The following is a 15,193-nucleotide window of genomic DNA, read 5'->3' as shown; positions in this document are numbered from 1 at the left end:
AATTATAAATGGGAAAGTGTGTGTGTGTCTGTTTGTTTGTCCGTCTTTCACGGCAAAACGGAGCGACGAAGTGACGTGATTTTTTAAGTGGAGATAGTTGAAGAGATGGAGAGTGACATAGGCTACTTTTTGTCGTTTTCTAACCCACCACTTCCCTATAATGGAGGGTGGAAGTTTGTATACAACATGCCGCAATTTTCAAATTTAGCGCGAGCGACGCCGCGGGCAAAAGCTAGTTAACCAAGGTAAGTTAAGTTGTTAGTTATTTTTCCCCTCACTAGCTCGGAAACACGTGTTTTGTCCTTTAATACCAGCGGGTAAAAACGCATTTTATCCACTAGTGGGTAAAGTAATTTGACCTTGAATAGAGGCAAATTTTCTGCTTTAAAATTGATAAAAGTGAGTAAATCTAGTAATGAAGATGTTTTACCACCTGTGTAACTACTGGAAGCAGTGATTAAGGCGTTTCTTGCGTTGTAGTTTCCTCGCTATAGTGAGGGGAAAAGTTTTGTGTTACACACGAGTGTAAATGTATTTTACTTCTCGTGTGTTGAAAAACTCGCAAGCTCAGGATTCTATTCTCGAACCAACCTTCAACTATAGAATTCTTTCGCTTGCTCGTTTTTCAATTCCACACTCGGCGTTAAAATACAACTTTGCACTCTTGTATAACAAATAACTATTAAGCAACAACTTCAATGACACAGATTTTGAGCTATCATACGATATCGTAATAAAAATAAAATCTCAAAATGATTCTATAAGATAATAATACGTCTTTGAAATTATTATTCATCCGCAAGCTATTTAATTTCTTATCCTCACCTTTTAAATTGATATTCTCTCAAAAATCACAAAGGTGTGTTATAAAATCGCTCAAAAACAATTTCCCATTCCCGTAAAGCAATCTTCATCCCACCGCCTCTCCATATTTGCCTTCACTCGAGTTATGAGCTTCTCCATAACTAGCCGATCATATTAATCACACAAAGTAGATATTAAAAAAAAAAACGATACGATAATTCAAAGTCTCTTTATGTCTTTTCCATCACGGAAAACGGGAGGCGTGCGCGGAGCCGAAGCAAACACGAAGAGTCCCTTTTGACACTTTAATGAATACCTGTGTCATGGGACTCACGCAGAGGTACCACCCACCAGAATGTAAGGATTATTTGAGAGTTAATGGAATCTAAAATGAACTAGGTTATTGAATGAAAGTGATGGACTAAATACTGACGACGTCTTAAACATTACGTCTTTTTAGTTATTATTCAGAGCAAGCTACTCAATTTCCTTCACCGCAATTGATATTTTCTCGAAAATAAAGTTATATAAATGTATACCACAAAATTAAAATTTTGAAAAAAACCCCCGACCGGGATATAGTAGACCGATCTTCATGAAACATGGCTAAGAACACTCCCGACTAACTCAACTTTCAGACAAAATCATCAGATCAAAATCTAAATCGTTTCCTCCGTTCGGGAGCTACGATGCCACAGACAGACATACAGACAGACAGAAAGACAAACAGACAGACAGACAAACGGACACGTCAAACTTATAAGTCTTATAACACACCGTCGTTTTTGCGTCGGGGGTTAATAAAATCGCTCAAAAACAATTTCCCATTCCCGTAAAGCAGTCTTCACCCCACCGCCTCTCCATATTTGCCTTCACTCGAGTGAACCTTCTCCATAACTAGCTTTTTCATCTCCCGTATTAATCGTTTCCATCTTTTATTTTAGAAGAATGGAGTTTTTGCTCCCGACCGCCTTTTGCCGGTTTTTTTACGGAGTCCGCTTGAATTTTAAAAGAGTTCATTTAATTGCGATATTAATTCAGCTGGTTCTTGGATGAATGTTGGTTATGAATTAGTTTTATAAGTTCGTTCATTCATTCATTGTGAAGATGGTTCACTTTGTTCAGGAATGAAAAGTTTAAAGTAGAAATTCACAGTTTAGTTTACTCTTATTACGAGCAATAGTATAGTCTAATCTTTATAAACTAATGTTGCTTTGAAATTACGAGTAAATCTCCGTGTAAATTAAATTGACACATATTGCAAGAAACAACTCATTCTGTCAATTAAAAGGAAAAAGGTAGGAAAAGAACCATATGAGTGTACAAGTTTCTAATGGGTCGGCAAAGCGCATGTGCCACCCCCTGACTTGCAGGCGTCCATAGGTTGCAACTCACTGTACATACCTAAACAAAGACTAGCAGTGTTTTCATACGCAATTTTTCCCCCATAAGTATTGTTTGTATCATCCACAAAGACACGTGGCTTAAAAAATACAACCAAATTTCAACAACAATGTAGGTAAGGTCAATGTCGGGTAAGTGTGTCATAAGGGGAAGTGTGTCTGCCATTCACATTTGGTCTGTTTAAATAAATAATAATAAAATAAATAAATATTATGGGACATCATTACACAGATTGACTGAGGCCCACGGTAAGCTCAAGAAGGCTTGTGTTGCAGGTACACAGACAACGATATATAATATTATACAAATACTTATATACATAGAAAACATCCATGACTCAGGAACAAATATCTGTGCTCATCACACAAATAAATGCCCTTACCGGGATTCGAACCCGGGACCGCGGCATAACAGGCAGGGTCACTACGCGCTAAGCCAGACCGGTCGTCAAACAATACAAATACAACAAATACAAATAATTTATTAATAAAAACATAATTGTACAGTGATTGTTCTTAAAGGCTAAGAATTGTTATACATATAAGAGATGTTTTATACAAATGCCTGAGCTAGGATAGTTCCTGTGTTTCAGGCAGAGGAAGGACTAAATTAGTGATTTATTTTTAATTATTCACTAAAATAAAACTTATAAGAAAATAAACACAAGACTTATTTTCGTAGGTTCCGAACTATTACATTACATATATATTCATTGTATAATCAATAGGTAATTATTTTACGACCATAAGTAACTTTTCTGTATCATCGTACGTCATATTTTGCAGGCCTCGTCGTAGAGCACTTTTACAACAAACATAGCTAAGTGGATATAAGTCTAATTTTGCATTTAACCTGTTGTACAGAAATGGCCCCAGAAAGACGAAAAATCTAGATGAGAAAACGTGTTTTCTATGTACGGTTTGAATACAAACGATATCTTTCCGCCTTTTGTTATTATAATCTGTGTTGAAGGATATTCGGCCATGCTGCTTTAATGTTGCGCTTAAAATAAACAATTGACGAACAGTTAGTACTTGACATGATTGATAAAGAAGATCTGTAGGGTATAAAAAAGGTCGGGAAGTAGCTACTTTTAGCACCGCTCGCTGGGCTCTTTGACAGTGATCAGTGTTTATTGAGAGTTCAATACGTTTACCACTAATCATAAGTAGCAAGTAGCAAAAGTATGAACTCGCAAAACCACCTGTGACAATGAGTAGAAAGGCCAAATGCGAAGGCCAGACACACTTGTCCTTATGGGACACTTAGCCGATATTGACCTTACCTACATGATACACTTACCCTTATTGACATTAGTATCTTTTACTTGAGAATCCATACTAATATTATAAATGTTTGTTTGTCCGGCTTTCACGGCAAAACGGAGCGACGGATAGACGTGATATTTTAAGTAGAGGGAGTTGAAAGGATGGAGAGTGATATAGGCTATTTTTTATCTCTTTCTAACCCCCCACCGCCCTAAAATGGAGGTTGGAAATTTATTTATTTATTTATTTATTTAAACTTTATTGCACAAATTATCAATAAAAAGTACAAATGGCGGACTTAACGCCTTAAGGCATTCTCTACCAGTCAACCATTGGGCAAAACAGAGATAGTTAGTTTAGTTAATTTGTATGGAGCATTAAGCAATTTTCGAATTTATTTATTTATTTATTTATTTAGACTTTATTGCACGTTTAGGGTTATCGATGCTGAATAGCGATAGGTATATTCCCTAAGAAGATATCTTGTAGAGTTGTAAATCGTTTATTCACAGTAGCGCGGCTAGGAGCAACACGGTTTGGCTCAACTAGCGTAACAGTACTATACAGAGATATTGACTGAGCAAACGCGTGTGTCGGAACAACGAATGACGACGAGTCAGTGAGTGAGCGAGTGAAAACTGGGACTGGGACCGTATCCTCTATCGTTTTTGTTAAACTTTACATCCCCACTTCTCCAAATAACGGGAAGAAGTTACGGTACCAAAAGTACAAATGGCGGACTTAATGCCTTAAGGCATTCTCTATCAGTCAACCAATTTAGCGTGAGCGAAGCCGCGGGCAAGAAAGCTAGTATCCTAAATATTATTCCATTTACAGAAACTCATTTTATGTTTCGTACCCACCACTCCCAAGACAAATCCAGTTTTTTATTTATTAATATCAGGAATCAGGCGCTCCCCCGGGCGCGCAAATATAAGTAATCAGTGAAGTGATTGTCAACAAGCGATATACACGTCTTTCACGATCTTATGCTAACAAGCTTCTCCTCTGTATGTTGAAATAAGTGATTCCTGGTAAATTACCTTCTTAAAATTATAAAAATGTGAAAAAATCTCTACATGTTCGACTGCTGTCCTGTCCTGATTTTGTAGGCTTTTCAATGTTGAAGTCAATTTAGTTCTAATGGCCGCAACTAATATATTCATCATATAATATATTTACAAACGTACCTAAACGTTAAAGTAAATGTCAAATCGCGATTTCAGTTATTTTAAGATTGTAGAGACCACGCGTTTAGTCTTTTTGCACTCTAGCTTATGTTTTTAGTGAAATTGTACCAATACCGATATACATTGAAATAGATATCATACACGAAAGAAAAACGACAAGGTCCACTGGTGGCCGAGCCGATATTCCTTTAAGGTCTCGATTTGAAAAGGTATTTCGGTATATTTTTTATACTATCCTGAAAATATGACTGCGCCCACAGAGACTGTTAGGTAGGTCCGTTACATTTTTTTTCCGCGAACTAGGATACAAAACCCACAAACTCACTTCAAAAACAACCGGCCAAGCCGAAGTGACAATCTTTCACGCAACGTGACGATTGAAATGCAATCTGACTCGGTCGCACCCTATCTATCATTTCGTTTACGCTCAGAGACTGGTAAATAATAATAATAATAATATATACTTTATTGTACACCACTTATTGACAATGAGATTCAGTACAAAAACAAAACGTATGCGTAAAGTGTGCGAAAGAGAAGCGGTCACGTATATAAACATCCCATGAAGAAAATGTGACCATTTTTGACCTCGACAGCGGCCGCTAGCGGCTTGACTCAATTTAAGTTTAACAGATTACTACAAGAAGTTGTATTGAGAGGATACAGTGGTCAAGTTATTGATGTATTCATAAAGAATTTCTGAATTTAGTCCCAATGACATTAGAAGATTTAAAACTATAATTCTGGCGTTTTGCACACATATTTAAAGTCACATACGGGTCGAACTCGTCGTTTGAAATTGTTCTAGTTTTGTCTCACTTTTGATATTTGACAGTTCTTCCTGGTCATGCGCGGTCAATTCATCGATGGATGTTAGAAGGAAATGGATAACTTTGTGACTGAGAGTTTCATTTAAATTAAGCTAATTATTATAGTACCTAGTACCTATTTTAGCCCGTTAGAATGTCAAAGTGTCCAGTTAAAATGTCAAGTCAATGTAGTGGGATCAAGCCTCTTCGGCACTCAAGGAAGACTCCTTGAGAAGTGATTACTGTTCGGGCAAATACCTATAAAAATGAGGGTCAAAAGTTTTGTTTCTAAGCTACGTGTAATAAAGGGTAAAACGGTCAGACAATGTTGCAAATTAAGGTGGCGCCACTACAGAAAAGCTAACTAGCGATTGTGATGTTGCCTAGACTCGTTCCAAACAGAAACACGTCCCAGTCAATCCAAGTTTAGAATCGCAAAAAACGTCTGTTTGCCTGTCGGTCGATCGCTTTAATTAATGCAATTAGAAAGATGGCGCTCTGTTTGCGGAAAAATCTAAACAAGAATCGGTGCGGTGCCGGGCTTCTGTTTTTATGTCTGTTTCGCTATTGCTTGGTGTTTTACCTAGTTTTATTGCATGTAGTATTTCCCTTTATTGATATTTTTGGATAAATATAGATCTGAAATTAACAACACAAACGAAACGTCTGATATGAAAATTATTGTTTCGCAAAAAATAGCTCTATAAAAAAAGCATTACAAATGACAAATTTTATTGTAGAAATATTAACATTTTATCTAGGCATACACAATGATAGAGGGTGTAAGTAATGTCTTCAATAATTTAAGAAATACTACGAACGTAAGATGTCTATAATTATAAAACCCTTTACTTTGTTCGGTTCATGTATGTATAAAAATATCTTAACTTTTTAACTGTCCTATAATGTAACTCATCCTCTGTCATGAGTCATGAATTACATGACTACATGTAATGTAATGTCATAATGGCTCCGCCAGGTCCATGTATCTAAGGCATGCGAATAGTAAAAGCGTGGGACTGTGTTAAATAGACGGACTGACAAAATACGCCGCATTTGAGTCACTAACGCATTTATAACTTTTTCCCTGAAAACAACAAAAAATAAACATAATATAATATGTAATATTCCAGAAGGTTCTCTCCCAACCCACGGATCCCCGATTCGGGATTAATTTGATTGGCCTCACCCCTTGATTACGTTGTTAATTGGTCAGATTTTAATGATGTTCAAATACGCAGCGCTGATTGGTGCCCGCTCAGCGTAATATTGCGATATCTTTATTATGATGGAATTGTCGCCTTTTGAACATTCGATATTTCGATTTAATAAAAAGCAAAATCATTTAAATAAATCGGTTCATGTTTCACCAAAATGGAACTTACATTAAGAAATGACAATGTCAATAGGCCATAATTGTTTAACCTCTGGTTGGGCTTATTTCCCAAAAAGGGTCCCCCCACATCTAGCGTCTCGCGAGCGTAGCGTTGGGCCAACTGTATGAAAAAATAGACGTCGTTCGTCGCGCTCATTCCGCTCGCGCCGACTGCAGCGTCAGGCTTTGCCATACAGTTGGCCCGACATTGACACTTGACACTGCTGTGCCGCTGATAAGTAACATAATATTGTTAGTATTGTTACACAGCGTAGTCAGCGTCAATATTTCATTGTTAAATAGGCAATGAACAAAGAAGTGTCACTGTCAGGCGACAATTGTCTTTAGGATCCCCCCACATCTAGCGTCTCGCGAGCGTAGCGTCGGGCCAACTTTATGAAAAAAGACGTCGCGCCGACGCAGCGTCAGGCTTTGCCATACAGTTGGCCCGACGCTACGCTCGCGAGACGCTAGATGTGGGGGGACCCTTATTGTGAAATAGGCCAAAGGTCACTGTTCAATTACTTAATCACAATAGGGAACTTGACTGTAGTTAAAATAAAATATTTTGTACCATGCACAAAATAAAGCATCAGATAATTATAAGAAAAACAAGGACAGAAGTTATTTTTAAATCTAATTTCAATTGAATAAGTCAGGTAGAAATATATAAAGTAACTGAGTTGACCGTGACGTCACTCAATTCGATTTCACATAAATTCCATATCAGCAAGTCATTCAAATTTGTTTTGACAGTTCTTAAAAAGAAGCTGATTTGACTAGGAGGCAAGTAGCCTAATGAAACGGGAAAATCCGCGCGTGATACTAGTCCGCCGTAATGAATGATTAAGGGGCGCTGCGCAAACGCGCCGAGCAAACATCATTAGCGGTGCCGGCACTCTTTTAATTACCCCTCCCGAGGGTGGGGGGCAGGGGGGGGGTTTAGGCTCACGTCTGCATTGAGAGGGTTTCAGATTGCAATTATCTAACACATTTATTGATGAACTTGACATGTTACTGAACGGATTGGGTTAATTTTAATTGTGACAATAATGCATTATTAGGGAAAATGAAAGCTTAAAATCAAGCAGTGTAGTCTCTAAATTAAATTATTATTTATTTAATAAAAGAAATATAATAATAATACCGACAAATCTGTCTTTCCTTTCCTTTTATGCACTGTGCAGCTGTTTTCAATTTAAATGGCCCCCGTCTGTCTGGTGTATGTAAATAATACTTATTTATTACAGAAAATTTCACTTTTTTATTCATGCAACTCGGCCATTTTCAATCCTCTATTAAATCTGATGTCTATTCTAACGAACTCAATGGTTTATGGAAACGATTTGAAGTTTAAGCCGTACTTTTTAAACAGGAGCTTAATTTGAAACTTGGATGATAACCACTCTACCTTCTCAGGAATTATAACCCTATTAAAATTTCTTAACCCTTAACACTTTCGAAACCGGGCTCTATAACATTTTCGCTACATACGAAACCCAAATCGGCTACGCTTAATTGAAATTTGAATTTAGACATGCTGTTAATAGAGATCAAAAATACATGATGCATAATATACGTCACTATGCATTTAAGGGTTAAACCGAATTTAAACAGTTTGATCTAGTGATGATTGTGCACGTTGCGGAAACTTTCCAAAAAATCTTAAATTGCTTAAAAAAAGGGAATTTCAATTTATGAAATAGAAAGTTTCCATCCATACAATTGTTCATACAAAGTATGAGAAGTTTCCGAAATTGTCCTATGTGAAAATTTCAGAATTTTGGAAGCTTTCCATCGGCACATCAGTAGTTTTATCTAAATCGTAAGTTAAGCAAATAGTCAAATATTTAACCCTCTCTTTGTCCAACAGGACGGAGATAACCCGCACGCCGCCGCTGCCGCCGTCGCCGCCGCCGGCGTCGTCGGCGCCGCCCGCGCCGGTCACGTCGACGGCGGGCGGCGCCGTGCCCGCCGGCAGCCCTGCGCCGCCCGAGCCGCCGCCGCCGACCCAACCCACGCAGACGGTAAGTTTTAACAGTAACACCCACTATGTATGTTGTTGTTGTTGTTGTAGTCCCAAGGCACCCCAGAGGTGCAAAGGGCCTTCACAAGCTCGCGGCATTTTCGACGGACCACTTTCATGAGTGGACAGGGCGCCCGGGGCCACGGCTGGCATTCTGGGGTTTCCATTCGAAAGCAATACTCGCGTTATTTCTTTCCCCTCTCCAAAGAGTGTGTCCAATCCATCTCCATTTTCGTGTCACGATTTCCTCATCAATGGGTGTTTGCTGGCATAGTGTTTGGCCAGAAAACGCGAAGGATCGACCTCAGGGACTTGTTGACGAATAATTGAAGCTTTTTCGTTAGGCCTTTGTCACTCTCCACGTTTCGCAGCCAAACAGTAGCACAGATTTCACTATGGATTCGAAGAGGGAAACCCACCCACTATGGGCACAGTATAATAAAGAGTATACTATCGTACAGTATAGCCACTCCCGCTCCCCGCTGAAAGTGCCGCCCACCCCCTCTCGGTTAGTTCACAGTTTCCGTCGGTCAAAAACGCGAACAGTCAACCATATTTCACTCATACAAGCATAGTACGCGTTCACCTACACGAGTTTAGACTGTGCTAGGAACGCGCCTCTTTCATATATTTGATCGCCAGTGTCCGAGATGTGCTATGGGCTTAGGTACATACTAGAGCAGCAGAAGGAGGAAGAAGGGTATTTTACATTTACAGAGTAGAAAGAGCAAAGCTTTTCCTTTCTGTGTCTGAGAAAAATATTAGGATACGCCGCTAGTAAGTGTTGGAACAATCTGCCACCACCTATCAGAAGTAGGAAATTTGACTGTAGTTAAAATAAAATATTTTATACCATACACGAAATAAAGGATCAGATAATTATAAGAAAAGCATGGACAGAAGTTATTTTTAAATCCAATTTCTATTTAATAAGTCAGGTAGAAATATATAAAGTAACTGAATTGACCGTGACGTCACTCAATTCTATTTCATATTAATTAGCAAGTCGTTCAAATTCGTTTTGGCAGTTCTCAAAAAGAAGCTGATTTGACTAGGAGGCAGGTAGCCTATTGAAGGTCGATATCCAAATCGTTATTTACAGATTTACGAATCTAGTTTTTATTCATATTTTAATTTTACTAAGATGTATTAGGTTAAGTTTTTATGACACCACATAAATATTTTTTTATTTCTATTTAAAATACGACACTTCTCGCTCTGTGTGCTTTTCATATCAATCATAATAAAGACAAATTACTATTCAAGTGGTAAATTAACTGCTACCTACGTTAAGTATGGACTTATGGAGTCTGCTTTTGTGTAAAGTTATCCTGTTCAGTTTATAACAGCAGTATTCTGTCAACAGACCTCCACAACGCCCGCGTCGTTAACAACAACAACAACAACGACGAGCTCGCCCTCCCCCTCGCCGACGGTGACCGTGACGCCGGCGCCGACGCCGCCGCCGCCGAGCGTGGCGCCGACGCCGCCCGCCGCGCCGCCGACGCCGACGCACACGCCGCAACCGGCGCAGCCGCCCACTCCGCAACCCCCCGCCACGCCCGAGACAGGTAGGAATAATTCTACCCCAAGCGACATCTACACCAAAAGCGTTGCACCTCTTATACAAATATACATCTACCGGAGCTCTGAGTTATATTGGAAATTCACCAGTGTCTATTAACCATACTATTTTTTGTTTTTACAAATCAAATCATTTATTCGTGATAAACAAGATACAACACATATAAATTTAAAACAATACAAACACATTTATAAGTTAAAGAAAAAAAATAAAGATAAACACAATACATGTAAAGCGGTCACCGTAACCTATGGACGCCTGCAACTCAAAGGGTGTCCACATGTCTAGTTTACCACGAAATGAGCCCACCTCAGCATAATCCAGATAAAATGTTACACTATTATAGTCAAGTTTTGGGTACTGTATAGGTATATATACAGTATTTATATATTTTTGTAAATACCAACATCACACACAAGCCTTATTGAACTTTTCCGTGGGACATAATCAATGGTAGATATGAGTAAAATTGTCCTATTTTATTCATGATGTCTATTTAACTAAGAATTATTAGTCATTCCACATGCTTACATCGCATATGAACCTTAAAAACAACTCGCGACGTAAAGTAACAATAGAAAGTACGAACGTGCGTTCCGTGAGAACGCGCGCCACCCCTGATTAGGCCGCGAACTCGCGGCCGCCAGCATGTACTTGTAGCGCGGCGATAGAATCGCGGAGTGAGCCGCCCCTGGCATAATGCTAACCACAAGAGGTCAACGCTGATCTTGCTTCTACTTTTTGAGGCATCGGTTGCAGAAATATTTGTCAATACCAGGCCCCATAGCCGAATGGCATTTCTCCGACGCCAAACGAAAGCGATACGCCGCTGGCTCTGTCGCGCCAATACGCAAGCGCGGTAGAGATAGATATCTACTAGCGCTTCGTTTCGTGAGCGTTTCGTGAGCGATTGTGCCATTCGGCTAGCCACCCAGGACCCGTAACTTTCATGCCGGTGACATCAATTTGACGTCACGCTGCATATAGAATGATTCAAATAGTCTTATTGTAATAATTAAACATTATGCATTAATCAATTTTTATCGTGTACAAATGACTTCAAAAACTGTATAGATATCGTTACATTCGTTACCTTTCGTTATGTCTACAGAAAAGATGTTAATGTTATCTAACTTTGAATCAGAAGCACAATATTATTTATTTACACAACTATTTTTCATATTCACTAGTGACTGATAGGGATGCCCTATCTGACTGCACGCAGTGCGAACCCCACAGTACGTTTATTTGTTTTGAGGTCTCATAGTTATTTGAAAAACACTGATTTAAACTTTCACGATTATTACACATCATTATTGCCTTGGGCAGTGAAGTTGTGGAAGCGATATGTGGATGATGTTTTCTGTATTATGAAGGGTGGTAAGCAGGAGGTGGAGCAACTTCTCCAATATCTTAATTCTATTCATCCAAGGACTAAGTTTACGTACGAATTAGAATCACAGCGCAGTTTGCCATTCTTAGACGTGAAAGTGATTGGTCGAATGGACGGAACCCTAACTCACACTGTTTACAGAAAGCCTACGCACACTGACAGGTATTTGAATGCCCTTTCTCACCACCACCCGCGCCACCTGCAGTCAGTTGTCTCATCGCTGGTGAATAGAGCGTATGATCTGTGTGACCCTGAATATTTGAAGGATGAGTTGTCACATATTCAGGAGGTGCTTAGAAGGAACGGGTACAAGAATAAAAAGTGGCAACCTAGACGGAAGGCAAGGGGGAAACGTCCTGAGGTGTCCAGACAACCGGCATTTCTGCCGTATGTTAAAGGTGTGACGGATAAGGTAGGTACAGTACTTGGAAAGTACTCTATAAAGACGGTGTACACGCCATTATCCAAAGTTGCAGGAAGCCTAAGATCACCTAAGGACGTTATACCGTTTCAATCACCTGGCGTTTATAAAATTGATTGCAGTTGTGGTAGCTCCTACATTGGAGAAACTAAGCGCACCATAGAAGAAAGGGTAAAGGAGCACATCGCGGCTGTGAAAAATCGTCAGGTCAACAAGTCTGCCGTGGCTGAACATTTGTTAGAGTCAGGGCCAAACCACTGGATCGAACTACATGACCCTAAAGTCCTTTCCACGGAACGCCATTTCTACAGTAGAAAAGTGCGTGAAGCCATTGAAATCAAAAAACATCGCAATTTCAATCGGGACGAAGGTTTTAGGATCTCATCCACATGGAATCCTGTCATTAATAAGTGTAAGCCGAAAATATTATCGACAGTCGTTAAATCAAATATCGTCAGTGTTGTATGTCGACAGAGTAACATCCCTAGTGCGCAAACAGTTCAAGTTGATAATCAAAACCAAGTGCGGGTAGTTAGAAAAACTCGCGCGGCTGTCAGAAGGTGTTGATGTCATTTCAAGCCAGTCTTCTCCGAGACCACGGGGACAACGCCGTCCTTGGAACGTTGGAGGTCAGTTTAATATGTAGTTATACGCGATTAAGTCCCGATTTTAAAAATAATGATGTCATAGTTATTTGGTTTTTACGAATTCGATAAGCAAATAACTATGAATTGTGAAAGTTTATATAGGAAAGTAAATAACTGAGACACGTGTCTGGCATGAGCAATACGTTATTTGGATTTCCAATAGAGAAAGGTTCTTGTTAAAAGTGGTATAAGGACGTTATAATCAACATTTCTGTTAGATTTTGTGCTTGTTTGTTGCATAAGTTTGGATATTGGATGGTGAAGGGGTCACAAAAAAATTTTTTTACCCTTTGTAATGAATAAGCATAAGTGATTAAACTCGTGGTAAAGACAACTCAATCGAACTGCCATTTTAGTAAAATCTGAGAAGGAAAGTAAAGCAGTCTTTTTTTTTATGGGATAGGAGGCAAACGAGCAGACAGGTCGCCTGATGGTAAGCGATCACCGCCGCCTATGGACACCCGAAACACCAGTCTAGTTAACGTTATTCCCGTATATTTAAAGCGACTGTTTCTACATAATTTTATACATTTTGCGAGTAAACTTGCGAACGAACCAACAAATTACCCGCTCGTTTGCTTTGCCGTAATGAAACTGGATTAATTAATATTCCCGCTAATTATCCCGCTTTTCGCTAACTTGATATTGACGAGAGAATCCGAGCGAGTTACTTTAATTGTATTTAGTTATTTAGGTAATTTACTTTAAATATACATTCATCGATCAATTATAATAAATAATAATAATAAAAAAGCTTTATTTATTTCCACACACAATTATATACAGTTGGTAACAAACATGATTAAGGAACTTTAAAATGTGTTTTTTTTTTTTTTTTTTTACTTAAATTTATTATTAAACAAACTATTAACTAAAAATCAACTATGTGTGGACCCCTTCTGGGTAAAAGCCTTTTACCCATCGATCAATTAAAACGGTATTATCTTACTACAGCGTTTACAATAATAAAAAATGTATATGATGTAACCTAACCACAAAATTAAAATTTTGAAAAAAACCCCGACCGCGACATAGTAGACCGATTTTCATGAAACATGGCTAAGAACACTCCCGACTTACTCAGCTTTCAGCCAAAAAGACTAAATTTAAATCGATTCATCGGTTCGGGATCTACGATGCTACAGACGACACACACACACAGACAGACAGACAAACAGACAAACACACACACAGACCGACACGTCACACTTATAACACACCGTCGTTTTTGCGTCGGGGGTTAAAAAAGTCGAAGAAATAAAAAATCTATGCGCGGGATTCCCTCCTCGCGGAAGAAACTTCGCAACAGAACCTTAAAAACATTCTGTCAAGTGGCTGTCATGTTTTTGCGTATAGTTACTGTCAACTTTTTACTGTTTTAAATATTTTACATCGCTAATTGTGTAGCTTAACTTCAAACCTGGGTAAATCCATTCTGCTTTAAGGTTGATTATATAAAAAACCGGCCAAGAGCGTGTCGGGCCACGCTCAGTGTTGGGTTCCGTAGTTTTTCGTATCTTTCTCAAAAACTACTGAACCTATCAAGTTCAAAATAATTTTCCTAGAAAGTATTTATAAAGTTCTACTTTTGTGATTTTTTTCATATTTTTTAAACATATGGTTCAAAAGTTAGAGGGGGGACGCACTTTTTTTCCTTTAGGAGCGATTATTTCCGAAAATATTAATATTATCAAAAAACGATCTTAGGAAACCCTTATTCATTTTTAAATACCTATCCAACAATATATCACACGTTGGGGTTGGAATGAAAAAAAATATCAGCCCCCACTTTACATGTAGGGGTGGTACCCTAATAAAACATTTTTTTCCATTTTTATTTTTGCACTTTGTCGGCGTGATTGAAAAAATATAATATGATTTGAAAGATAATAAACCTTATGGATTTACCCAGTTTTGTAGTTAAGCGACACAATTGCTCAAATTATTGAAAAAACGAACATAAACTCGTGAAATAATTACGGACGAGTTCAAGAGTTTTGCTTCAAAAACTGGCATATTTCTGGCATCAGTACAGCATTTTTTCAAAATTCGAGTTGGCAGCACTGAGCTTTAAACGCTTAACGCTGTCAGTTGAAGGTCGCATTACAAGTTTCTCTTCAAAACGTACAGTCAACCAATTGGAACCCTAAGCCACTGTAGAACTGTCATTGTGACGTTATAAATCAGACTGTAAGATATCTCTTACTGCTTGTTCCAATTGGTTGACTATACCTCAATAAAATCTAGAATTTTTTTACCTCCGTTAGATTG

General features: G+C 38.6%; 1 protein-coding gene across 1 annotated transcript in view; it reads left to right on the top strand.

Annotated features, from left to right (window-relative positions):
- Window positions 1–15,193, top strand: part of LOC125236786 (nuclear receptor corepressor 2-like) — a 211,208-nt gene that overhangs the window by 168,927 nt on the left and 27,088 nt on the right. The window contains exons 12-13 of the mRNA XM_048143712.1: window positions 8,724–8,877; window positions 10,243–10,447. Coding sequence (XP_047999669.1) covers window positions 8,724–8,877; window positions 10,243–10,447 — 359 coding nt within the window. The remainder of the gene's footprint in view (window positions 1–8,723; window positions 8,878–10,242; window positions 10,448–15,193) is intronic.

The sequence above is a fragment of the Leguminivora glycinivorella genome, chromosome 19, assembly GCF_023078275.1.
Source record: "Leguminivora glycinivorella isolate SPB_JAAS2020 chromosome 19, LegGlyc_1.1, whole genome shotgun sequence".
NCBI classification, from domain to species: Eukaryota; Metazoa; Arthropoda; class Insecta; order Lepidoptera; family Tortricidae; genus Leguminivora; species Leguminivora glycinivorella.
This window is presented reverse-complemented; position numbering and strand designations above follow the sequence as displayed.